This window comes from Mytilus californianus, unplaced genomic scaffold, assembly GCF_021869535.1.
Source record: "Mytilus californianus isolate M0D057914Y unplaced genomic scaffold, xbMytCali1.0.p SCAF_14, whole genome shotgun sequence".
In the NCBI taxonomy this organism is placed as follows: Eukaryota; Metazoa; Mollusca; class Bivalvia; order Mytilida; family Mytilidae; genus Mytilus; species Mytilus californianus.
In genome coordinates this window covers 7,058,039-7,084,813 of record NW_026262626.1, presented here as the reverse complement: position 1 = coordinate 7,084,813, position 26,775 = coordinate 7,058,039, and the positions used below count along the sequence as shown (strand labels likewise).

Genomic DNA, 26,775 nt, shown 5'->3' with positions numbered 1-26,775 from the left:
AGTCAGATAAAGTCCTATTTATATTCCTATTTTATTTTATTTTATTTTACGTAACTACAGCATTTAAATCAATTTCAAAGCAATAATTTCTGCAAAAATATACTTTTTTATTAATTAATATCATATTTTATGAATATCAGAGCATTTAAAATTCTTTATCTGTTTTTCTTTCTTTGTTTTCCTTCAGCACAAAAAATTTGCCATTACATGTACAATAAAATAAACAAAACACAATTTTATGTAACTTAATTGTTTCAGGAACACTGTGGCTCATGAATAAAGTATCACTGATATATTTCCCACAAGGTCTTGTCAATATGCACTAGCCAACTGAAGTGAAAACCATTGTGAATTGTCAGCCATCTTGAAATTCATATCCATACCACGATTACAAATTCTGTTTACCACTCATGTTAAAATGTTACATTACATCAGTGCCTTCTTATGAAAAAGATCTTTTTTATGAATTTAAAAAACATTTCGGTCAGAATATTGGTTGTAGATGGATGATAGAATTCCCTTCCAAACTTCCTGCATTTTATATTTAATAGAATAGCCCTATAGATTATGGAACAAATTTTATGGAGGAAGAATTTCTTAAAACATGTACTGACTTAACAAGTGAAACTGCAAGCTACTGCTCACTGATGATACCCCGCCCAAATATTTCGGTAAATAGGAAGTTGTTGAGTGATGAATCTGAAAATGCATCACACGGTATAGATGACTTATATAAACCCTGAAGTTCCTGAGAAAAATGTGTCGAAAATTTTCAACTTGGCTATCATGTGTAAAATGATACAAGTGTTCGGTAAACAGGAAGTTGTTGAGTGATGAATCTGAAAACGCATCACAAGGTACAGCTGACTTATATAAACCCTGAAACCAAATTTCAGAAATCTTTGTATTGTAGTGCCTGAGGAAGATGCAAAGAAAATATTCATGGGATGGACGGACAGACTGACGGATGTACTGACGGACAGACAGAGGTAAAACAGTATACCCCCACTTTTTTAAAGCGGGAGTATAATTTTTTAAAGCGGGGGTATAAAAAGTGTCTTTCATTTTTATTTCTTTCTACTGGTACAACAATATCAAATCACTTACCAGTTCAATAGAAGAGCCAGGTAAGACATCATGAAACTGATTCAGAAGTATTTGTTTCCACATATGATCCAGTTCATCTCTGGGATAACTGTATCCCTGATTTGTCAGTGCTGATATTGTTGCTAAATATTCCAGGTTATGGAGCATAAATTCACATTTTCTGTTGTATCTTTTCAGCTGTAAGAATGAAAACATACATATCTTTTGCTGGAATTTTTTTTTTTTTTTTTGAGTTATAGGCTTAAAAATTAGCACATACAAACAGCAGTTACAATTTTAGATTTTGTTTTTATTGCCTTCTATTGTTTCATTGCTGCCACAATTGTAATCAAAATACACCCTTTCACTTTTTTGTGTTGGTTATTTTGTGCCATATTTTTTTCATTTCAAAGACAACTAAATAATTACATTAGAATGATGTTTTCTGCCCTTCACAGAATAATCTTTAAGGAGGCTTTTTTCAGCTGAAACCTCTAAAATAGCAAGTGCATGAGAAAGATGGGATGGACTTTGACAGAGGAATAAAAACAGCCATCTAAAACCGTTTGAAGTCTCTTTTATAATGAAATATACTGTAAATTCAGAAATTATTGCATGCATTTATTATTGCGATTTTTCAAGAATTGACAAAAATGCGAGTTTTATTACTGCGATTTCGTAAAAACAGTGCATACAGGTCTATATTTCAGTTATCAGAATGCGAGTTCTTATTATTGCGATACTCACCCAGTCGCATTATTCGCATTAATAAAAACCTCACAATAATATCTGAATTTACAGTATTTAAAATACTAGATTAAGATATTAAAAAAAAAGTGAACAGCTTGTCTTTGTTGTTGTCATTATGAGTGTATTTAATACAGACTATTTTGTTAGAATAAAAACTTTGTGTTTTGTTTTTTTATGACTTTTGACCTCTTCTTACCCTCCTATACATAAAAAAACCATTGATATGTTTATCTTACAGACAAATATGTCATAATCATCTTTATTTACCAAAGTCATAACAACTATAGGCATACAACATAAAAAAAATAATTACCAAACAACAATTACTTGTTTATCGATGAACTACATGTAGCTCCAATGCACACAATACATCTATTTGTCATTAAAACAGTACAGTTTATTGTTTTATTTTGTACATGTACTCTATAATGCATTTAATACTACAAAGTCAAAATAACAACTTACAGCACTGGACATTAGAGTTATGCAATTATGATCAATTACTTCATGTCAGAGGGACATATATATAAGTAAATGAAATACCATTGTTAGGTCACTTTAGTCTCAAGAAAAATATAGGTAAGAGATGTTTTAAATACTTTTTACACATATCTATCTTTTAATGTTTCTTGATTAAGAACTTTTTATCTGTACTTAGTTATCATCTTATTTGTAAAGTTTTCTTGTCTCACTTATTCTATGCTTTGTTTTTTTAGTTTTTGTTTTGGGGTTTTGATTGTAAAATAATTTTATAAAACAACTATGGAAAAAAAAACCTCAATAAACAAACCTTACAATATACATTTTTTTCTAAGGTGGTATAGGAGTTATCCATCCATTAATTTTGGATGGAAAATGACTGCCAGTGGTCAGTTTAAATTTTCACTGAAATTAGCAAAGTTTGATGAAGAAATACAATTTCATTTGTGTGACTTTTACAATCTAAATATAAATGATATTTAATTCTATCTTAGAATAACATTATAACTTTTTTTGCAAATGAAGAAAATTAAAAACTTTAAGTAAATAATTTTTACAGAATTCTTCATATTTTCTATGTTTTATAACAACAGATATATTTTGTAAGATTCCTTCATTTGTTTAAATTGAAAGTCTTTCTACACCGCAATTAAAATTTAATAGTATGATCTCATCAACCATTCAAAAAAACTTTATAAATTTGGACTTAGGACTTTTTATCGAAAGATATAAAACTACCTGGGGACCTAAATTTTCGATAGACCAGTTTAGAAAATTTGTTGAATAATGTGCTCAACATACTAAAACCATGAACAGTAATTTATGTTGGCTAATGTTCAATTTGTTTTCATTTAAAAATAAATTTAAAATGGAAATAATTGTTGTTGGAACAAACAGGAAATAAAGGTGCAACATTTTTTTTTTTTTCTGGATACAATCGTCACATTACAAACAAACACTTATATCAAAATAAGAAGTATCGAGGAACCTGTACCTCAGTCTAAATAAGATAAAGAGAAGGAACAGTTTCTATTGCAATTTTATTAACAGTATTGTACACGATGTATATGAAGAACCAACTACTTAGGTTTACTGGGAAATAAATTGCTAGCTAGAATAGACTTGTAACTTTGAGTAAACTTTTTAAATATCTAGTGCTGAATTTGATATTTTTTATGTTATGCTGTCTTGACACTACATTAATTCATTATTCTACTATCTATTAATTTCTGTCGCTTAAATGCACATTCATAATTTCACTTTTCCTTCATGGGTTAAAAATCTGGTGCTAAAACATCCTATATTTTTTTGCTAAAATGTCCTACGCCAATAAATTTTTAAGATTTTATTATTTATCATTAAATTTATTCCTTCTATTCTAATTTTACTGACACATCAATTCATCTATTTTTTTTACTTGTTGGGCTGTTGTCTCAATAATATTTTCAATTTCAACTCTTTTCTTGAGTATCTAAGTTAAATGAAAATTTAATATGGTATATCTTTTTTTAATAGAAAATGAACAAGACCATCCTGTTACTGGTAGTCCTCTTGGTTTGTGTTTACCATGCCACAGCACAGCTTTTGCCAGCAGGAGGAGCATTTCTAGCTGGACTTTCTCTGCCATTTATAATTAACGGAGGCCAGTTTCCTTTACCTGGCACATTCCCAGCTGGAATTCCACCACCACCCTTCTACTACCCTGGACCTAGATTTTGTGAGTTTACTTTATATAAAATACCATTAAAAAATTAAAATAATACTTTGTAAATTTTATGCGTCTAAAGCGCTTTTCTAGATTTAACTTCATAAGGAATGCTCAAGGCCAAATATTTGAAAGACAAGGATGTAAAAAAACGGAAACAAGTGAAGAGCTATAAGAAGTTTTTAAGTACTCTCAGAACTTTAGTTGATGTCTTTTTTGTTGTGGGGATGTATAAATTCCATGCCATGTCAGGTCTGATTTTGGTTAGACGTTTTTCTACTTTGTATCAATCTGATGAGTTAAGTCCTTTCAACTGATTTTTATAGTTTGTTCTTATGTTGTACTGTTACACCAATGTCCCAGGTTAGGGGGAGGGTTTATCCCGAGCAAACATGTTTAACCTCGCCACATTCTTTATGTGCCTGTCCCAAGTCAGGAGACTGTGGTTCAGTGGTTGTCGTTTGTTCATGTCTGTCATATTTGTTTTTCATAAATTGTTTTGTTATGAATAAGGTCATTAGTTTTCTCAATTGAATTGCTACATATTTTGTTGGGGCTTTTTATAGCCTACTATAAGGTATGGATTTTTCTCATTGTTGAAGACAGTACGGTTAAGAGATTGAATATTTTCCCTTTTCTCTAGTTTATATGATTCTTTCTGGATGTTAAGTGAAAATTCTGTATCAAACAATTTGAAAGCTAAATGTTTTTCATTAATTGTATATATCAAAATCTCCAGTCTAATGGGATGGTATCTAAAAAGTAGTTAGAATTCAAAATATGAATACAGTTAATCATTAATTAATGTTTAGCAATCTTTTTCATGGTGAGTTATCCAACTGCAAAATTCAAGTCAATGAGACCTAGATTCTATTACTTTATGATAAATGACAAAAGAAAATAATCCCTGCCAAAACACCATGAGTTTTAGGCAAAGTTCAAGGTGAAGATGTAATAAGGCTACTCTTCTGGACACTTGAAGTTGAAAATCAAGAAGTATTATAAATCTATCTAATACCAAACTTCAGATGTTCACAACATATTAGTCTGTAAGATATTGGTATTCATATTTTTAAAATTTTATCTTATAATGCTTGCTTTAAGTCTTCAAACTTCTTTCACCTACATATAATAATACATTTACAAAAACTGCCAATATAGTAACATTTTGAGATCTTGCCTTTCATATTTAAATATGTGCCAAGCCTTCAAGAAATAAAATTTGCAATATGATGTCCTTAGAAACATGTCAATGAAGTTAAACTATATCTTTGTCTAAGTTTGTGGCTCATATCTAATTTTGCGAAAAAACTATGAGAAAAATTGCAATTTCAGGTCAAATACATCAATTTCAATATGCGAATGACATAATAGCAATATCACAACTGACTTTTCTGCAATAAAGTATCCATAGCATATCATCCTATTTGTTAATCAATGAAATTAATATAATTTTAGAGGATTGAAGAATTTTACAATTTTTGCAATTTTATAGGCAAGATAGTGACTCTTATCATACCTCCTCTTTTTATTAAAGAGACTCCTCATGGGGTTTTTTGATTATGTGATTACTTGGCTGTTTTTATAGTGATTATTTAATTACCAGACCAAATATTTCATGATTATATGATTATTTGATAATCTAGGACTGTATTTTTGATTATTTGATTATCTTGTTTAAAAAAATAATTAATGATTATGTGATTATATTGGCAAAAAAATTGTGATTATGTTTTTACATGGACACCCCCATGAGGGGCCTCATTAAATAAGTCTAAGAATGGAATTGAAGAAGAGAAAGTAGACCTCTGCAGAATTTATCTATACTCAATTTTATATATATATATATTTACTATTATTTTAATACTTCTTTTTAATTTTTACAGTCTAAAAAGAACAAAAGATCGATTGGCCTAATATTACTGATGACGATTTCCATGACAACAAGACCACACAGAAACACAACATCAATACAGGCTGTAAAATCATTTATTATATCACCACAACTGCCCAAAATGTTTTTTAAAAACACGGTTTTTAAAAAGTTTTGTTAAGATTGTTTTGTAACTCTTCTGTGAACATAATTAATTATTCCACTGTATAATATTCAAAATTATATATACCATAATGCTAAACATTAAATAAAGTTTTTTTCAAAGTGGTATGTTCCAAAGAGATTTTAAATTTTATAAAAATAAGGAAAGTATTCAAGATCCCAAAGAAATACAAGGGAGAAGATATATTTTGGAGCTTATTTGGCCCCATTAATTGAACAAGATTCAAAGGAGTTAGAAACATTAATCTGGTAAACATATGCCAAATAGATATGAACATAAAAATCTGGATTATTCATACATCAAGAATTGCTGATACTTTTTACAGATTAAACAAAATCATAAACAGCTCTATATAAAAGATTACAATATATGCTAAATTAGACAAAATAGATGAAAAAAAGTAAAATGTTTTTATATAGCAGTCTTAAACCAAAAGGGGTAAACTATTTTCAAGTAAACAAAATTTTATCTGTAGAAAAATAATCACATTCTGTAGATTAATTTATTTCAGTGGGGTACTAACTTCCATGGATGAGGGAAAAAAAATTATTTTTGTGGATATTTGATTTCAAGGTTTTGCCAAAATCAGCTTACAAATCTACTAACAAATTTGTACTTCTTTAAATAAAAATTTAATTTGTGATTTACCTTTATTCACGAAAATTGGTACAAAAAAATAATGATAAATGACAATAACTCAGAATAAGTGATCACAACTTCAAATTAGAATGGGGAAGACATTTAGATATTTCCAAGAAACAAAGGTCTGTGACCTTAGTAGTAATTCATTAGAAAATGAAAAAACATTTTTTATGAAATTGTAAAATTAACAAAGAGTTAAGAGATTTTTTTTAACTATAACATGAAAAGCATCTCAAGTAAATAAACTTGGTTCCTATATAAATAAAAAGTGAATTGTACCAAGGACAAGGATCTCTTTTTTACTGTTATTTTATGATTTATTAACTACGGTATGACAACAAGGAGATGTATGCCTGAATTGTATTTTTTTGTTATATTTGTTACTAGCTTATTTATTTTAATGACAATAAAGATTTAAATATTTCACTGGATTTATTTTATTGCTAAATTTATTTGCTGAATTCAATTTCTGTCCATTTATTATAGTTTTGAAGATATGAGTCAAGAAGAAGCTATTAAAATTACAACAAATCAGCTTCCAATCATCCCTTAAAATGTAATTCTATTTTTGTTTCACTTATTGATATTTGAATGGAATTGTTTTGATTGATGAACATGTTGTGTAATCTTTATAAAACACACCCAATCCATAATGGTTTAGCAAAAGTTTAACTTACAAGAGTCATGGGTTGACAGATGAACAGAAAATGATTCCTATGTAACCACCTACCTTCGTTTACAGAGGTTATAAGTACGCATATAAACAAAAATTATAAAATTATCCCTGTTTTAATAATTTTTTTACTGGGTGTGATTTATAATTTTGAAAAAGATACAGTTTTAAATCAACTCACCTTAGCATGAGTAGTATATGTACCATTGTGAAGTTCTAAGTACAACTCTCCTCTCCATCGACATAATTTTGAGATATCCTCCTGTTCTACAGAGGTAAAGTACTTATCTGGTGTACTCATTTCTACTCTGAAGAGAAAACCCAACAAAATTCAAAGAATATATATAACTTTTATGAGTGTGGGTATGAATACAGGATTATTCTGGATAGAATTATATAAATTTAACTGTTTTGATAAGTAACAGCTTTAGTGTAAATTCAAGCCCCATGCTTGTCACTTGTCTATTGCTGGAGATGATATGTTAGGTCATTAGATACTGTCTCATTGACCTCTACCACATATCTCCTTTCAATTATAAATAAGTTTGGATATGATACTATTTCAGAGCAGCCATTGGTGTTATCTCCCTTAATTACCATGTTGGAGGTCACATTAGTTGATTTTCTCATTTGACTAACCAGATTAAAGCTAGACCTGTCTGCATAGTGAGACTTATACCCCCAGTACAAGCATTTTAGCTAATTCTTTGAAAATCAGTTTTGAGAAAATGACATTTTCAGATTTCTGACTTTCAGCATAGAGGTCAAAGGTCTAGGTCATAATCAGAGTGACCTTATTTTGGTATTTGATACATCCCCATCCCATGATGCTTCTGCAAACAAAGCTTGTCAATCTAAGTGCTACAGAAAAACATTATGCATCCTACACAAATCAGAATTTTTTTTTAAATCATAGGGGTCAAAGTTAAAAGTCAAACTCAGTATGATGCTTATGAGATCTACAGTAAGTCATTTTGATTATATGGTAATGTTTGGTTGCAGACTAATCAACTTTTACCCAGCATCACTGAATATCTACCTTGGTAATCCATTGACGTCCTCCAGTCTTTTCAATCTCTGTAACATTTCCTCTCTGTAATTAGAGCACAAGTTATATAATTAATTGTCAAAGAGCATATTAATAAGCATCTGTTTTTACACACAGTCATGGTTACGAATTTATGGATACATGCTGAAACTATAACTTCCTTTTAAACCATAATGATTAACAAATTTCTGCAATAATACACATGTTCAAATTTCCCCGAGCATTAAAAAAAAAATTAAATTTGAATGCTGATACTGACACATAACTTCTACATTTTACCAATTAATTAAATTCTTTTGACTATTCATTATTAAATGTAAAAAAATATATATATATAATGTCCTTTCTATTACACAATATCAAATTCATACATACATTTAAAAACTCACATGTACTACTCTGTGTCACAAAGATACCAAATTCATATGATGGTATAGATAACTCATTCATTTAAACAGCTCAGAAATAAAAAAAATTATTTGAGAAATTTTCTTATATTAGGGCAACAAATGAAAATGCCTACAATTGAACATTCCTTATTTGGTCAGACGTTAAAAATACCTATTCTAGTCAATACCAGGGGTATTATATAGAAGTAAAATACCAGGGGTATTATATAGAAGTAAAATACCTACGATGGACCATTTCCTCCATCCCCATATCCAAACAGGAAAACACTTTTACTAGACCTGCCTTTATCTTTATAATTCTTTATTGTTCTTACCACCTAAAAATAAAAAAGATTGATTGATTGATTATTGATTGCTTAATGCCCATTCAGCTTTAAAAAAAAAGTGAAAAAGAAGATTCGATGAAATGATATATTTATCAATCTCATTTGGGACATTTAAACAATATTACTGTTAATAATCTAACATGGAATGGTAATGTGATTTATCTTACCTCCTATACATTTCTAGGAATATGATTGGTTAAAAGCAACCGCGTTTAGACCGTGTATATTCCATATGGGGTTAGTAGACGTGGTTTATTTCAATACATGGTTAGAATTATTTGTTCGAGCATTTATATGCCATATTTCAAAACCAATTGCAAAACACAAAATAAAACAAAGAAAATAGCTACCCATATGCATCATACTAGTTAAGTGTCTCCTTTTTAGCAATTAGGAGGGTTAAAACATTCAGGAATACTCACAACTCTTCTTTAAAATAATGTTAGTTATAGTCTGCAATTCCTCTGATGTCTCAAAACTTATATTGATTAATTGATTGATTGGTGTTTAATGCCACTTTCAGCACTAATGGTTGACTCCAGTCTTAGGCTAGGATTATCAGTTTTCCTGCCAAAGATTGGTGGTTCTCTCAGTCAGTTAATTTGTGACAGTCAGTTTTTATTGGTGGAGGATGAAAGAGTGCCCGGAGAGAACCACCAATCTTTGGCAGGAAAACTGATAGTCCTAGCCTAAGACTGGAGTCAACCAGACCTGCCATGTGCTTGGTTTGAATTCACAACCTCAGTGTTTACACACAAGTAATACAGTAGTTTGACTACTTAGACCACTCGGCCAATGAGGCCCCATAAAAACTTATACTGTGAAAGTACTTCTATTCGTGGGGCACCAATTTTCATGGTTTTCATGGATGGTTTTATCCACAAATTTAAGTGACCAATGACATATAACAACTGTTGTCCAAATCAAGACATGGAAAGATCCCCATGTAGGTTTGACTACACAGATATGGGCATATTAGCTAGAGAATACATTGGATATCAGCAAACGCACTATGAATAATATATACACAACTTTAGACAGGATTTTATCCATTTAATCTTTAAAAAACCTAACTGTACGACTTTTAACCTTTAAACTTTTAATTCTCATGAAAAATTAGTTTTGATCAATGAAAGTCAGACTTCTGGTGATGATATATGCGATGATGTTCAAAGTGTTCATTTTATATGCGATAATAAAGTGTGCATTTTATCTCTTGATAATTCTCATACGAAAAAAAATAATTTCATATCTGGTTTGCTTCATAAGAATTAATTCTACAATTCAAAGTACATTTGTAGCATTTTTCAGGTAACCCTTTTCTTTAAGTGACATGTTTATGGCCCAATTAACACCTTTGGTGATGGTTAATCTGTTGATCATTCGAACTCAGGTTAATTAGTGTCATGACTTCTGATTACACATGTGGAACAATTAAAATGTTTTTACTTTGTAATATCTTTCAATCAAAATAATTTGTAAGCATAGATGAATCAGTAAGTGAAAATGAACATCTTTTTTTACAACATCCCCCAAATCATTATAAAACAGCATAGTTTTTGATGGCTTCAAATTCTTCATTTGATTAGTTTCAGAAAACTAAAATCCATGAATTTAAGAACCCACGAACATGTAACTTTTGCTCAAACCACGAAAATTGATACCCACGAATAAAAGTACTTTCACAGTACCTTTATTTAGCTAGAGTTGTGCAGTCAAGAGGAATCTAAATATTAAACCTGATAATGGAAGACCAAGACTCAGTGGCGATATTTTGCATTGAGCTTTTGTTCTTAGGCCTTGGTCTCTTTTATGGTCTGAACTTTTTAACTCAGGAATGTGCATTTCCTGTGCGTACTGTTGTGCGTTTGTTTTTTCTACATTGGCTAGAGGTATAGGGGGAGGGTTGAGATCTCAAAAAACATGTTTAACCCCGCCGCATTTTTTGCGCCTGTCCCAAGTCAGGAGCCTCTGGCCTTTGTTAGTCTTGTATCATTTTTAATTTTAGTTTCCTGTGTATAATTTGGAGTTTAGTATGACATCCTACACTGAACTAGTATACATATTTGTTTAGGGGCCAGCTGAAGGACGCCTCCGGGTGCGGGAGTTTCTCCCTGCATTGAAGACCCATTGGTGGCCTTCGGCTGTTGTCTGCTCTATGGTCGGGTTGTTGTCTCTTTGACACATTCCCCATTTCCATTCTCAATTTTATGTAAATAAGTAAATTGTGATGAAATTTTTGTAAGTAATCAGGGTTATTCTATTTCAACATAGCTTTTACCCCTACTAAGTATGAGATTTTTCTGTCAAACAATCTCAGAGGAGTTGAGTTCACATGAGGGAGTTCACATGAGGGATGGACAGACTGATTACTATATGCCTTCTGTCAGCCAATTGGTGGAACCCTTGTCAATCTTACCTCTTCTACATGTCCTTTCATCTCATAAGAATCTCCAGGGGGGAAATGAGTCAGAACTCTTGAACCATCAATTCCTTCCCACATGAATGTATGATGCTAAAATAAATAAAATATTTTAAGAATCTATAAAATTTCTATCTAGAAATTTGATTTTTTTCAGCTACACTAATTAATACCAGAATTGTGTGAATGTAAAACAAAAGACTGTCCCATAAACTTAGTACTTTGCAGAGGTAATCAGTTGGCCAGGGGATAAACCAAAACCTTGATAATCTTTTTGGTCATAAATTTCCTTCATTCATATGGGTCAATATCCCTAATGTGCCTCAAATGAGGAACACAACTATAAATAGAAATAAAAAAATCTTTGTGTAGTGATATTAGACATGGTGCTATTTTGAATAGCTGACTGAGCTTTATAACCATTTGCTTTAGAAAAGCAGAAGACCATAGAATAAAGATATAAAAATTATGGAGTTAATTATTTCCAGGAAATTAAATTGTGTGAAAATAGGGATTTTTTTCCCTTGTTGAAGCTGCATCACACAAGCATCGTTGAAATTAACTGAAAATCTTTTCACACTTTGTACCTGAAGATTAAATCACATGTGTGAAAATGTCTCAGCTAGTTAAGGAGCCAATTTACCTATCCAATTTTACAATAAAGACAGAGTAATTGAAGAAAATGTTAATATTACTGTCTACCTGAAATGAATTGCGCATATTGACCCATATGTGCACCAATGAATAACTTACAAATGTATAAAGCTCACTAATGTTAGCAAATACAAAGTCTTATTTCTATGTTAATATAAAGGAATTTATAATATAACCATGATAGCTGTTGAATATTTTTAACTATTTGTGCTGGGTATATTTTCCTGTGCATTTTTAATAAGTGATCATAGAATAAGTGAAAATTACCCCTGCGAAAATTTTTCTACACTTCCAATATTACCAAATTATTCAATAATATGCAGATATCACAATAAAAGAGAAATATTTATCACCATGCAAGATTAAAAACATGTACCTACAGGAAATTTGTTGAACAAACTCCAGCTGAGTTTCTGTGTCAAAAATCTGTTAATACCACAGGTTTTCATGATCTGGGGAAGCTGTGCTGAATAACCAAATGTATCCGGCAACCAAAACTATAACAAGATATTTTACAATTTATAAATATAATCACTGTCAGTTATGTTCCAAGTTCAAGATTAAAAGGTTATTCTATATTATTTTAAGGAAGAAATGCTTAAAAAATTTTTAGTTTTCTACCTGTTAACCTGTCTTATTTGACTTATCACAAACTTTCACCAATGTTCTTATTTTTTCTATCAAATGATGGGTAAATTATAAAATAAACCTATACACAAATGCTTCTTTGTACAGTCATTTGCTCTCATAATGCTTCTTTAAACAGTCATTTGTTAGCATTATGATTCTTTGTACAGTCATTTGTTCATATCGTGCTTCTTTGTACAGTCATTTGCTCTCATAATGCTTCTTTGGACAGCCATTTGTTCTCATTATGATTCCTTGTACAGTCATTTGTTCATATTATGCTTCTTTGTACAGTCATTTGTTCATATCATGCTTCTTTGTACAGTCATTTGCTCTCATAATGCTTCTTTGTACAGTCATTTGATCGTACCATGGTTCTTTGTACAGTCATTTGTTCTCATTATGTTCCAGTTATCCCAATACTAAAGGTAAACAGTATGTTACATTACAAATGCTGTAGATAAATAGCTATTAATAAAAGGACCATTGAGAGATTGGTTAATGGGGGCTATATGTCAAGCAACATATACTACAGGCATAGTCAAGACAATCACATAAATAACTACTTGTACTAGACCAACATGCTGAGCCAAATTTTTAGCATGCTAGTTCATAAGGCAACACAAAGAATTTTCATTTAACCAGGACACACTACTCTTGACCACGAATCTACAAGTCTTGCTGTAACTCCTTATGTGGAAACATACCTAAACAAGCAGCAAGTACCAGATATTAAGTCTTTGGTTTGGAATATTACCTGCATGCTTATCCGTTGCAGGGATCATGCTTTTATGAGACAATGAAGATAGTATACATTAGTTGAGTAATCTGTATTTACTTACCTCTTTACATTGCACATTAAATTCTTCTTTGAAAAACTTTTGTCCATATAAAAATTGTCTTATAAATGCTTCACCACTTGGCAGGTTTCCGTCCTATAAAAAAGAAGTTCACATTCCAGAACTTTAAACAATATGATGCAGGCTGAAAATTTTGTCTATCAAGCCTGTTTCAATTAACAACATACCAATGAAACGCTTCAACTTGTAGCACTCACAAATTATAGACATCACTGAATTAAAAAATAAACAGAAAGGGTTGATTTTAAAATTGAATCTGATGAATTATATTAATATGAATAATCTAATATTTCAACATCAACCTAGCTAGATGAGTTCTCAGATGTCCAAAACAAAATCAAAAAAGTTTTATTACATAAATGATAAAGTATAGACATACAATTTTACACTTTTAAGACATTAAATTATTAAACTGTAAAAGGTATACAACATTTTTTTTTCAGTTAAATAGGTATAGTTTCAGTATTAATCTGTTTTAATCACCATGGAAACCTACCATCTCAACCCATGTTCCACCAACTGGAATAAACTGCCCAGACTTGACTAACTGTTTAATCTTCTGGTATAATTTTGGGTAGTGTTCTTTCACCCAAGAATATTGCTGAGCCTGAAATATCAAAAACATGCATTATCAAAATTACATTTACTTTTCATTCAATCAAGACAGGAAAAAAAGTGTGATTCGGAAAGAATGTGGAAAGCGCAATTTCATACACAGAGTCTGTGATGGCTAGTAATTTTTATCATAGTTTATATGAAATGGTGGATTCAGGTAAAACTGAAAGGTTAAAGATTATTCCTGTTTGTGCCTAGATACAAAATATAAGGAATAGTTATTGAATGAATTATGCAGTTATTTTACCATGGCAGCTTAAACTCTCTTTTAAATCGAAAAAAAGGAAATATAAATCAGTATTCAGATAGCTTCTTCCTCATGAACTTTGCACATTGTAGAAGGCCATACAGTGACATCTACATCATTTGAACTCTGGTGGATAGTTGTCTCATTTGCAATCTACATCTTCCTTATTTTCGATAAAGATGATTTCAATATATTTTAGCCTTCATAAATTCACAATCACAATAAACAGAATTCAAAAGTAAAGTGAGAATATGGCCATAATTAAGGCTGGGTAAGAGACAGACTATTTAAACCTGTAGGATTGTACATGTGTAGGAAAATGTATGACTAGAGCATACATACAAAATATCTATACATATCTGAGTGTCAATCACTGAGGGCTTAATATTTAACCTATGAATTTCTTCTTTTAGTAATTTCGGATTTCTATCTCAACAATAAAATTGAGAATGGAAATGGGGAATATGTCAAAGAGACAACAACCCGACCAAAGAGCAGACAACATGTATTATGGGTACTCAACAAATCAGATCCCCCCACATATGGTTTAGATAAGAGTATTTTGTCATTGGAGAAAACGAAGGCATTAGTTTTCCTGCCAAAAGGCCTGTGATTCTCTCTAGAGGGTACTCTGGCTTTATCTACAAATAGAAATTGTAAGAATGGATTGACGTCTTGATTGAATTGTATTCAATATATGGACATCTAGTTCTCATTTTGTTTTTTTTTTCTTTTTCTTTTAAAGTTGTGGTCTCATTGACTTATATCCCACATCTCCTTTTATCCCATTTAAAATATCATAAGTAAATAATTAATCCAGGAAGTAGTTTACCTGAGAACAAGTAAATGTAAAATTTGGATATTTTTCCATCAGCTGTACAGTACAGGACCAACTTCTAGCACATTTCCTGATAGTTTCTGCATAGGGCCATAACCAAGCTGTAAAACAGTATCAGTTAGGTTATTCAAATGATTCGAAATTGTTTGTTTATTTTGTACCACTACAAAATCAAAGTTATCAATTTTGGAAATTTTAAACAACTATGTTTTCATAATAAATGTTCATTTTTTTTGGACATAAATAGTATTCAAACTTCAAAGGATGCATATGAAAAGTTTTTTTTTTTTTTACAAGTTCAGGATATTTTTAAAGGGAAAAAGAAGTTTAAATTTCAAATTATGGAATTTGTAAAACATTTCATGACAACTATTAATGCAAAAGCCCAGTGCAATAAGACTAAAAACCTTAACATTAACTTAAGAATGCCTAATGAATTAAGAATAATTAATGTAAATTCAGAAATTATTGCGAGATTTTTATTAATGCGAAAAAGGTGACTGGTTGAGTACTGTAATAATAAGAACTCGCATTCTAAATTTGATATATAAATCTGTATGCAGAGTTTCCTTAAATTGCAATAAATAATCTTGCATTTTCGTTCATTTTTGAAAAATCGCAATAATAAATGCACGCAATACAGTACCTGGTATTCATAAGATTCAATATTTTAAACACTGAGTAGAAGTTTTCACATAATTCGGGTGGAGGATCATGGAGGGAGGCTATTTACTATGAATAAAACCCAAATTATTTCTTTGGAAAACACTTATGGCTTTCTTTTACTTTATCAATGTCAAATTTTAATAGCATGTCTATACTATTTTCTGTGGTTAAAATATTTCTGTTTGGCATACCTGAGTCTATATGAGCATGTCCCATAGCATGAACTGTATGATGACCTTCCCCATTGCCTTGTTGCAAAAACTTCTCAGCCATTGCATGAGCTCTGAAAATATTTTTAATAAAAAAATAATTCCATTAGGTATATGTTTCATTAATTTGCATAAAGGAAATCAAATGCCTAAAATGTTTATTCTTCAAAACCATGTTAAGCAAAAAATACATGACAAAAATTAAACGCTTTAACAACAATAGGTCCTTTCACGGTTATTGCAGCCATCATGGCCATGTTGAATAGGGGGCAGATTTTCATAATGGAGGTAAAAATGATTTAAAAAATACAGGAAAAAATCATTGAAACAGAACAGTTGCTTGGAAACATGCATAGGATTTCCCGTACTTTCATACTATTTCCACTTCTATCCCAAAAAACCTATTCAATATGGCTGCAATAACTGTGAAGTGGCTTATGCTGACTGCATAATATTTTTTTCAAATCAGAATACCTAAATTGTCCATTCATTTTAAATTTTATCAGAATGAAATTCATCTGTTTTGGTAGTTTAAACAGTTGTAAAAGAAAAAATACACAACAAATACTATATCACCAAAATACGTACCCATCTGTTTTTCTTAAAACGAAAAAAAATCATAACATTACAGTTAAAATTAGCTTACCTGGAATAGCTATCCTTGTCATCCAAGTTTATTGTATTGATCATATCATTGACAGTATACAGCGCCATATAGCCCCTTTCTGAATCTTCAGGTAGATGCTGTAATTTTATATTTAATCACGATAAATATGTGTATGTTTATTGAATAGGGGGCAGATTTTCATAATGGAGGTAAAAATGATTTGAAAAATACAGGAAAAAATCATTGAAACAGAACAGTTGTTTGGAAACATGCATAGGATTTCCCGTACTTTCATACTATTTCCACTTCTATCCCAAAAAACCTATTCAATATGGCTGCAATAACTGTGAATTGGCTTATGCTGACTGCATAATATTTTTTTCAAATCAGAATACCTAAATTGTCCATTCATGTATGCTTGTAACACATTCTTAATTTTGAATACTGTCTGTTGCCCTCTAGATGTCTTTTGGTTATTTGTGTCAATGGGTCACTGTCTCATTGATATGTACTGTAAATCTTCATTTATTATAAGATTAAACACAGGTTATTGATATGTAAACTTGTAGAATGCACTCACAAACTGAATAAAAGTCCACAAGTCATTAGCTAAGTTTATAAACATTAACAACCTCTAGAAAAAATGTGTTTAATCCTAAAAAAATAAACCCAAACATTTTTTCTTAAAATTTCACCTTTCTGGGAAACCGAATGAATATATCACAGAGTGGTTACATAGGTAATGTAGATAGTTCTGACAACATGGTCTATTGGAAAACCAAGAAAAGAAATTGTAATCGACCAATCACATTCAAGTTTTTGTAGAGATGCAAATAATATAAGAATTATTTATATCTAATTAAAGTAATGATATATAAAAGGAATTTCCAAAAATATGGTACCTTACAACATCTCACACCAACACCTGAGAATATTTAAATGATTGCTTGTTTATAAGATTTTGTATTTAATCTATATTAAACTAATCTAGTTTATTATATGGCAAATAACTTTAATTTCAGAAATTTTTGTAAAGAAAATTTTTTTCAAAAAGCTTTTAATATTCAGGCCTGTAGCCTGGATGTCTAAGAGCAGGGTTCTTTGTGGTCAACAAGCTCTGACTTTAATCTGAATCTCCACTATTTTAACATACATTTACAATTCTGTGTTAACTTAACATACTGTAACAATCTGAAATGACTACAATATTTTTATAATTTTGGAATGACTCCTGTCCTGTGGTATTTCTGTAATGCCTACAGTACATTGATCATTCAAGAAGTCACACTAAAATCCCTACTATATCATTTTAACAGTCAGATGAAATTGGTCCTTCTGACGTGAAAAATTTGACTACATGTATCCCAACTATTATCAAACAATGATACATGTTTGGTTATTACCTTTGCCATGTCATGGAGTGTTTCAATATCTAGTATCAGTTCGAAGACATCTCGATCAAACACGGAGATTTCTGCCTGTGACAAAGTGAATGTCTTATCTGGCACTGGTGGATTAATCAGACCATTCCCTGCTCCAAATAATGTATTGCAGGCCATTTCTACATACAGTTTATACCTAAATCAGAAAACAAAATAAATAACCCAAATGTTTACTGTAAATTCAGAAATTATTGCGAGCTTTTTATTAATGCGAATAATGGGACTCCTTTAGTATAGCAATAATAAGAACTCTCATTCTGATATCTGGTACATATATCTGTGTGTAACTTTTCCTAAAATCGCAATAATTAATCTCACATCTTTGTTCATGCTTCAAAAATCGCATGAAAATTTAGGAGTTTGGGTACATAAAACTTATGCAAAAAAAATCTACCAAGAAAAGTAAATTCATAATTTACCTGTTACATAATTATTTTGATTGTATGGTTGGTTGATACTGAAAAAGACATCTTTCTGATTTTCCCCCCAATTTAGCCCCCAATTATAGGGATTTTCTCAATGTTTGTGTTTAAGAAAATCTATGCACACGGATGACAAACAGCTCAATTTATTGTAATGAACTTACCTATTTTTCCCATCAACCTTTGCTTGATTCAATGGAAAAGAGGTTCTCTTAAATGCTACGCTTAATCCCTGAAAGAAAAGAACTCTATTTACGAAATTGCAAGAAATTATAAGCCACTTCCATTTGTAAATTTTTGATACCAGCATAATAGACAACAAAACAAATTAAAAAATGTGGATAGTGTCCATATGTGGACACAGATGATGCCCCCGCTTGCATATCATATAGTTATAAAGGAACATAACTGAAGAACGGTAAAAGTGACGCTACCCAAATTTGAACTTGATCTGAGTTTTGTGGTAATAAGCATTGTGTATAAGTTTCATAACATTTGGTTGAGGCTAACTTAAGTAGAGAACAGAAACTAAAAATTCAGCAATTTTTCTATTTGTAAACACGCATAACTCTAGAACAGTTGTGTATAAGTTTTATAACATTTGGTTGAGACAAACTAAAATATTCAGCAATTTTTATGTTTATAAAGGGACATAACTCAAGAATGGTAAAAGTGTCGCCACCAAATTTCGTATTTAATCTGTATTATGTAGTAATAAGCATTGTGTATAAGTTTCATAACATTTGGTTGAGGCAAACTAAAGTTAGAAAACAGAAACAAAAAATTTGTACTTGATCTTAGTTTTGTGGTAATGAATATTGTGTATAGGTTTCATAATGTTTGGTTTGGGCAAACTTAAGTTACAGAATGGAAACTAAAAATTTTGCAATCTTTCGATATATAAAGGGGCATAACTCAATAATGGTTAAAGTGACACTACCCAAATTCAACTTGATCTGTGTTTTATCAGTGGAAGTCAAAATTAAACATTGCATTGTATAAAGCATTGATTGTAGATGATTCAACTATAATCATGGACAAAGGAAGATAACTCCAAAATGAAAATTACTTGATATTTAGAAGAAAACAAGAGTGCACACGCTGAAATGTCTCGCCTTCTTTACTAATCATTGATATTATGCTGATAGTCCTAAATATAAAGCTTTACTACAACTATCACATACACTTAACATGATCCAAGAAAATGAGGTCAAGGTCATATAAACCAAACAAGAAATACATGTACACCTTACAATCATTCAATACACTAAATATAGTTGACCTATTGTTTATAGTTTCTAAGATACAGACTTAACCAAGAAAACTAAACATTGACCAATGAACCAAGAAAATGAGGTCAAGGTCAGATGAACAATGCCAGGCAGACATGTACTACAGCTTGCAATCCTTCCATACAACAAATATAGTTGACCTATTGCTTATAGAATTAGAAAAACAGACCAAAACACAAAAACTTAACACTGAGCAATGAACCGTAAAAATGAGGTCAAGGTCAAATAAAACCTGCAAGACTGACAGGTACATCATAAAATATTTCCATACACCAAATATAGATGACCTATTGCATATAGTATTAGAAAAAAAGACCAAAACTCAAAAACTTAACTTTGACCACTGAACCATGAAAATGAGGTCAAGGTCAGAAGACACCTACCAGCTAGACATGTACACCTTACAATCATTCCATACACCAAATATAGTAGACCTATGGCATACAGTATAAGAAAAACAGACTAAAACACAAAAACTTAACTATAACCACTGAACCATGAAAATGAGGTCAAGGTCAGATGACACCTGCCAGTTGGACATGTACACCTTACAGTCCTTCCATACACCGAATATACTAGACCTATTGCTTATAGTATCTGAGATATGGACTTGACCACCAAAACTTAACCTTGTTCATTGATCCATGAAATGAGGTCGAGGTCAAGTGAAAACTGTGTGACGGGCATGAGGACCTTGCAAGGTACGCACATACCAAATATAGTTGAACTATTGCATATAGTATTAGAAAAAAAGACCAAAACTCAAAAACTTAACTTTGACCACTGAACCATGAAAATGAGGTCAAGATCAGATGACACCTGCCCGCTAGACATGTACACCTTACAATCATTCCATACACCAAATATAGTAGACCTATGGCATACAGTATAAGAAAAACAGACTAAAACACAAAAACTTAACTATAACCACTGAACCATGAAAATGAGGTCAAGGACAGATGACACCTGCCAGTTGGACATGTACACCTTACAGTCCTTCCATACACCGAATATACTAGACCTATTGCTTATAGTATCTGAGATATGGACTTGACCACCAAAACTTAACCTTGTTCACTGATCCATGAAATGAGGTCGAGGTCAAGTGAAAACTGTCTGACGGGCATGAGGACCTTGCAAGGTACGCACATACCAAATATAGTTATCCTAGTACTTATAATAAGAGAGAATCTAACATTACAAAAAATCTTAACTTTTTTTTCAAGTAGTCACTGAACCATGAAAATGAGGTCAAGGACATTGGACATGTGACTGACGGAAACTTCGTAACATGAGGCATCCATATACAAAGTATGAAGCATCCAGACCTTCCACCTTCTAAAATATAAAGCTTTTAAGAAGTTAGCTAATGCAGCCGCCCCCGCTGCCGCCGGATCACTATCCCTATGTTGAGCTTTCTGCGACAAAAGTCGCAGGCTCGACAATAAAAATTTTGTAATTTTTCCATTTATAAAGGGGCATAACTCTAGAACAGGTAAAGTGACGAAACCAAAATTCAAACTTGATCTGTGTTATGTGGTAATAAGCATTGTGTATAAGTTTCATAACATTTGGTTGAGGCTAACTTAAGTAGAGAACAGAAACTAAAAATTCAGCAATTTTTCTATTTGTAAACACGCATAACTCTAGAACAGTTGTGTATAAGTTTTATAACATTTGGTTGAGACAAACTAAAATATTCAGCAATTTTTATGTTTATAAAGGGACATAACTCAAGAATGGTAAAAGTGTCGCCACCAAATTTTGTATTTAATCTGTATTATGTAGTAATAAGCATTGTGTATAAGTTTCATAACATTTGGTTGAGGCAAACTAAAGTTAGAAAACAGAAACAAAAAATTTGTACTTGATCTTAGTTTTGTGGTTATGAATATTGTGTATAGGTTTCATAATGTTTGGTTTGGGCAAACTTAAGTTACAGAATGGAAACTAAAAATTTTGCAATCTTTCGATATATAAAGGGGCATAACTCAATAATGGTTAAAGTGACACTACCAAAATTCAACTTGATCTGTGTTTTATCAGTGGAAGTCAAAATTAAACATTGCATTGTATAAAGCATTGATTGTAGATGATTCAACTATAATCATGGACAAAGGAAGATAACTCCAAAATGAAAATTACTTGATATTAAGAAGAAAATAAAAATTTTGTAATTTTTCCATTTATAAAGGGGCATAACTCTAGAACAGGTAAAGTGACGAAACCAAAATTCAAACTTGATCTGTGTTATGTGGTAATAAGCATTGTGTATAAGTTTCATAACATTTGGTTGAGGCTAACTTAAGTAGAGAACAGAAACTAAAATTTCAGCAATTTTTCTATTTGTAAACACGCATAACTCTAGAACAGTTGTGTATAAGTTTTATAACATTTGGTTGAGACAAACTAAAAAATTCAGCAATTTTTATGTTTATAAAGGGACATAACTCAAGAATGGTAAAAGTGTCGCCACCAAATTTCGTATTTAATCTGTATTATGTAGTAATAAGCATTGTGTATAAGTTTCATAACATTTGGTTGAGGCAAACTAAAGTTAGAAAACAGAAACAAAAAATTTGTACTTGATCTTAGTTTTGTGGTAATGAATATTGTGTATAGGTTTCATAATGTTTGGTTTGGGCAAACTTAAGTTACAGAATGGAAACTAAAAATTTTGCAATCTTTCGATATATAAAGGGGCATAACTCAATAATGGTTAAAGTGACACTACCCAAATTCAACTTGATCTGTGTTTTATCAGTGGAAGTCAAAATTAAACATTGCATTGTATAAAGCATTGATTGTAGATGATTCAACTATAATCATGGACAAAGGAAGATAACTCCAAAATGAAAATTACTTGATATTTAGAAGAAAATAAAAATTTTGTAATTTTTCCATTTATAAAGGGGCATAACTCTAGAACAGGTAAAGTGACGAAACCAAAATTCAAACTTGATCTGTGTTATGTGGTAATAAGCATTGTGTATAAGTTTCATAACATTTGGTTGAGGCTAACTTAAGTAGAGAACAGAAACTAAAAATTCAGCAATTTTTCTATTTGTAAACACGCATAACTCTAGAACAGTTGTGTATAAGTTTTATAACATTTGGTTGAGACAAACTAAAAAATTCAGCAATTTTTATGTTTATAAAGGGACATAACTCAAGAATGGTAAAAGTGTCGCCACCAAATTTCGTATTTAATCTGTATTATGTAGTAATAAGCATTGTGTATAAGTTTCATAACATTTGGTTGAGGCAAACTAAAGTTAGAAAACAGAAACAAAAAATTTGTACTTGATCTTAGTTTTGTGGTAATGAATATTGTGTATAGGTTTCATAATGTTTGGTTTGAGCAAACTTAAGTTACAGAATGGAAACTAAAAATTTTGCAATCTTTCGATATATAAAGGGGCATAACTCAATAATGGTTAAAGTGACACTACCCAAATTCAACTTGATCTGTGTTTTATCAGTGGAAGTCAAAATTAAACATTGCATTGTATAAAGCATTGATTGTAGATGATTCAACTATAATCATGGACAAAGGAAGATAACTCCAAAATGAAAATCACTTGATATTTAGAAGAAAATAATAAATTTTGTAATTTTTCCATTTATAAAGGGGCATAACTCTAGAACGGGTAAAGTGACGAAACCAAAATTCAAACTTGATCTGTGTTATGTGGTAATAAGCATTGTGTATAAGTTTCATAACATTTGGTTGAGGCTAACTTAAGTTACAGAACGGAAACTAAAAATTTTGCCATTTTTCCATTCATAAAGGGGCATAACTCTAGAACGGTTACAGTGACGCCACCAAAATTCAAACTTGATCTGTGTTTTGTGGAAATAAGCATTGTGTATAAGTTTCATAACATTGGGTTGAGGCAAACTCAAGTTACAGAACGGAAACTAAATATTTTGCAATTTTTCCATTTGTAAAGGGGCATAACTCTAGAACAGTTAAAGTGACGCCACCAAAATTCACACTTGATCTGTGTTTTGTGGAAATAAGCATTGTGTATAAGTTTCATAACATTTGGTTGAGGCAAACTAAAGTTAGAAAACAGAAACAAAAAATTTGTACTTGATCTTAGTTTTGTGGTAATGAATATTGTGTATAGGTTTCATAATGTTTGGTTTGAGCAAACTTAAGTTACAGAATGGAAACTAAAAATTTTGCAATCTTTCGATATATAAAGGGGCATAACTCAATAATGGTTAAAGTGACACTACCAAAATTCAACTTGATCTGTGTTTTATCAGTGGAAGTCAAAATTAAACATTGCATTGTATAAAGCATTGATTGTAGATGATTCAACTATAATCATGGACAAAGGAAGATAACTCCAAAATGAAAATTACTTGATATTAAGAAGAAAATAAAAATTTTGTAATTTTTCCATTTATAAAGGGGCATAACTCTAGAACAGGTAAAGTGACGAAACCAAAATTCAAACTTGATCTGTGTTATGTGGTAATAAGCATTGTGTATAAGTTTCATAACATTTGGTTGAGGCTAACTTAAGTAGAGAACAGAAACTAAAATTTCAGCAATTTTTCTATTTGTAAACACGCATAACTCTAGAACAGTTGTGTATAAGTTTTATAACATTTGGTTGAGACAAACTAAAAAATTCAGCAATTTTTATGTTTATAAAGGGACATAACTCAAGAATGGTAAAAGTGTCGCCACCAAATTTCGTATTTAATCTGTATTATGTAGTAATAAGCATTGTGTATAAGTTTCATAACATTTGGTTGAGGCAAACTAAAGTTAGAAAACAGAAACAAAAAATTTGTACTTGATCTTAGTTTTGTGGTAATGAATATTGTGTATAGGTTTCATAATGTTTGGTTTGGGCAAACTTAAGTTACAGAATGGAAACTAAAAATTTTGCAATCTTTCGATATATAAAGGGGCATAACTCAATAATGGTTAAAGTGACACTACCCAAATTCAACTTGATCTGTGTTTTATCAGTGGAAGTCAAAATTAAACATTGCATTGTATAAAGCATTGATTGTAGATGATTCAACTATAATCATGGACAAAGGAAGATAACTCCAAAATGAAAATTACTTGATATTTAGAAGAAAATAAAAATTTTGTAATTTTTCCATTTATAAAGGGGCATAACTCTAGAACAGGTAAAGTGACGAAACCAAAATTCAAACTTGATCTGTGTTATGTGGTAATAAGCATTGTGTATAAGTTTCATAACATTTGGTTGAGGCTAACTTAAGTAGAGAACAGAAACTAAAAATTCAGCAATTTTTCTATTTGTAAACACGCATAACTCTAGAACAGTTGTGTATAAGTTTTATAACATTTGGTTGAGACAAACTAAAAAATTCAGCAATTTTTATGTTTATAAAGGGACATAACTCAAGAATGGTAAAAGTGTCGCCACCAAATTTCGTATTTAATCTGTATTATGTAGTAATAAGCATTGTGTATAAGTTTCATAACATTTGGTTGAGGCAAACTAAAGTTAGAAAACAGAAACAAAAAATTTGTACTTGATCTTAGTTTTGTGGTAATGAATATTGTGTATAGGTTTCATAATGTTTGGTTTGAGCAAACTTAAGTTACAGAATGGAAACTAAAAATTTTGCAATCTTTCGATATATAAAGGGGCATAACTCAATAATGGTTAAAGTGACACTACCCAAATTCAACTTGATCTGTGTTTTATCAGTGGAAGTCAAAATTAAACATTGCATTGTATAAAGCATTGATTGTAGATGATTCAACTATAATCATGGACAAAGGAAGATAACTCCAAAATGAAAATCACTTGATATTTAGAAGAAAATAATAAATTTTGTAATTTTTCCATTTATAAAGGGGCATAACTCTAGAACGGGTAAAGTGACGAAACCAAAATTCAAACTTGATCTGTGTTATGTGGTAATAAGCATTGTGTATAAGTTTCATAACATTTGGTTGAGGCTAACTTAAGTTACAGAACGGAAACTAAAAATTTTGCCATTTTTCCATTCATAAAGGGGCATAACTCTAGAACGGTTACAGTGACGCCACCAAAATTCAAACTTGATCTGTGTTTTGTGGAAATAAGCATTGTGTATAAGTTTCATAACATTGGGTTGAGGCAAACTCAAGTTACAGAACGGAAACTAAATATTTTGCAATTTTTCCATTTGTAAAGGGGCATAACTCTAGAACAGTTAAAGTGACGCCACCAAAATTCACACTTGATCTGTGTTTTGTGGAAATAAGCATTGTGTATAAGTTTCATAACATTTGGTTGAAGCAAACTCAAGTTAGAGAACGGAAACCAATTTTGGGACGGACGTACGTACAGACGGACAAGGGTTAAACTTAATGCCCCCACCGCTACGGCTTGGGCATAAAAAGTTCATCACAAAACGAAATTAACCCTCCTAGATGTTTATATGATAGAGAAACAAAAGATATAGGGTATCCATCCATGACACAAAATCAGTACATGCACAGCAAAAAAAACCAACAAAAAGCAAAGGAACAGTGCTTTTATTGCTGTTCTTCATCTCAAAGTCACATTGAGGCCTTCAAAATGGAGCATATGTCAATCCAACGACAGGAAAATTGTAACAGCTTAATTGTGGCTTTCTCTACAGTCTTGTCTATGTACAGAGTTTTTTGTTGATCAGATCTCTGACCAAAACCTGCTTAATTCATTCA

General features: G+C 31.0%; 1 protein-coding gene and 1 long non-coding RNA gene across 2 annotated transcripts in view; one reads left to right on the top strand and one right to left on the bottom strand.

Moving 5' to 3' along the window:
• Positions 1-26,775, bottom strand: part of LOC127724880 (alpha-mannosidase 2C1-like) — a 54,257-nt gene that overhangs the window by 19,949 nt on the left and 7,533 nt on the right. Inside the window, exons 5-17 of the mRNA XM_052231882.1 lie at positions 18,951-19,018; positions 18,326-18,500; positions 16,962-17,059; positions 16,298-16,389; positions 15,435-15,541; positions 14,237-14,347; positions 13,723-13,815; positions 12,634-12,750; positions 11,597-11,692; positions 9,077-9,168; positions 8,433-8,486; positions 7,575-7,701; positions 1,108-1,284 (exon numbers count right to left, since the gene is read on the bottom strand). Coding sequence (XP_052087842.1) covers positions 1,108-1,284; positions 7,575-7,701; positions 8,433-8,486; positions 9,077-9,168; positions 11,597-11,692; positions 12,634-12,750; positions 13,723-13,815; positions 14,237-14,347; positions 15,435-15,541; positions 16,298-16,389; positions 16,962-17,059; positions 18,326-18,500; positions 18,951-19,018 — 1,407 coding nt within the window. The remainder of the gene's footprint in view (positions 1-1,107; positions 1,285-7,574; positions 7,702-8,432; positions 8,487-9,076; positions 9,169-11,596; positions 11,693-12,633; positions 12,751-13,722; positions 13,816-14,236; positions 14,348-15,434; positions 15,542-16,297; positions 16,390-16,961; positions 17,060-18,325; positions 18,501-18,950; positions 19,019-26,775) is intronic.
• LOC127724114 (uncharacterized) lies at positions 3,834-7,140 on the top strand. Its single transcript, XR_007992363.1, has 2 exons — positions 3,834-4,033; positions 5,908-7,140. It is a non-coding gene; the product is annotated as an uncharacterized LOC127724114 (long non-coding RNA).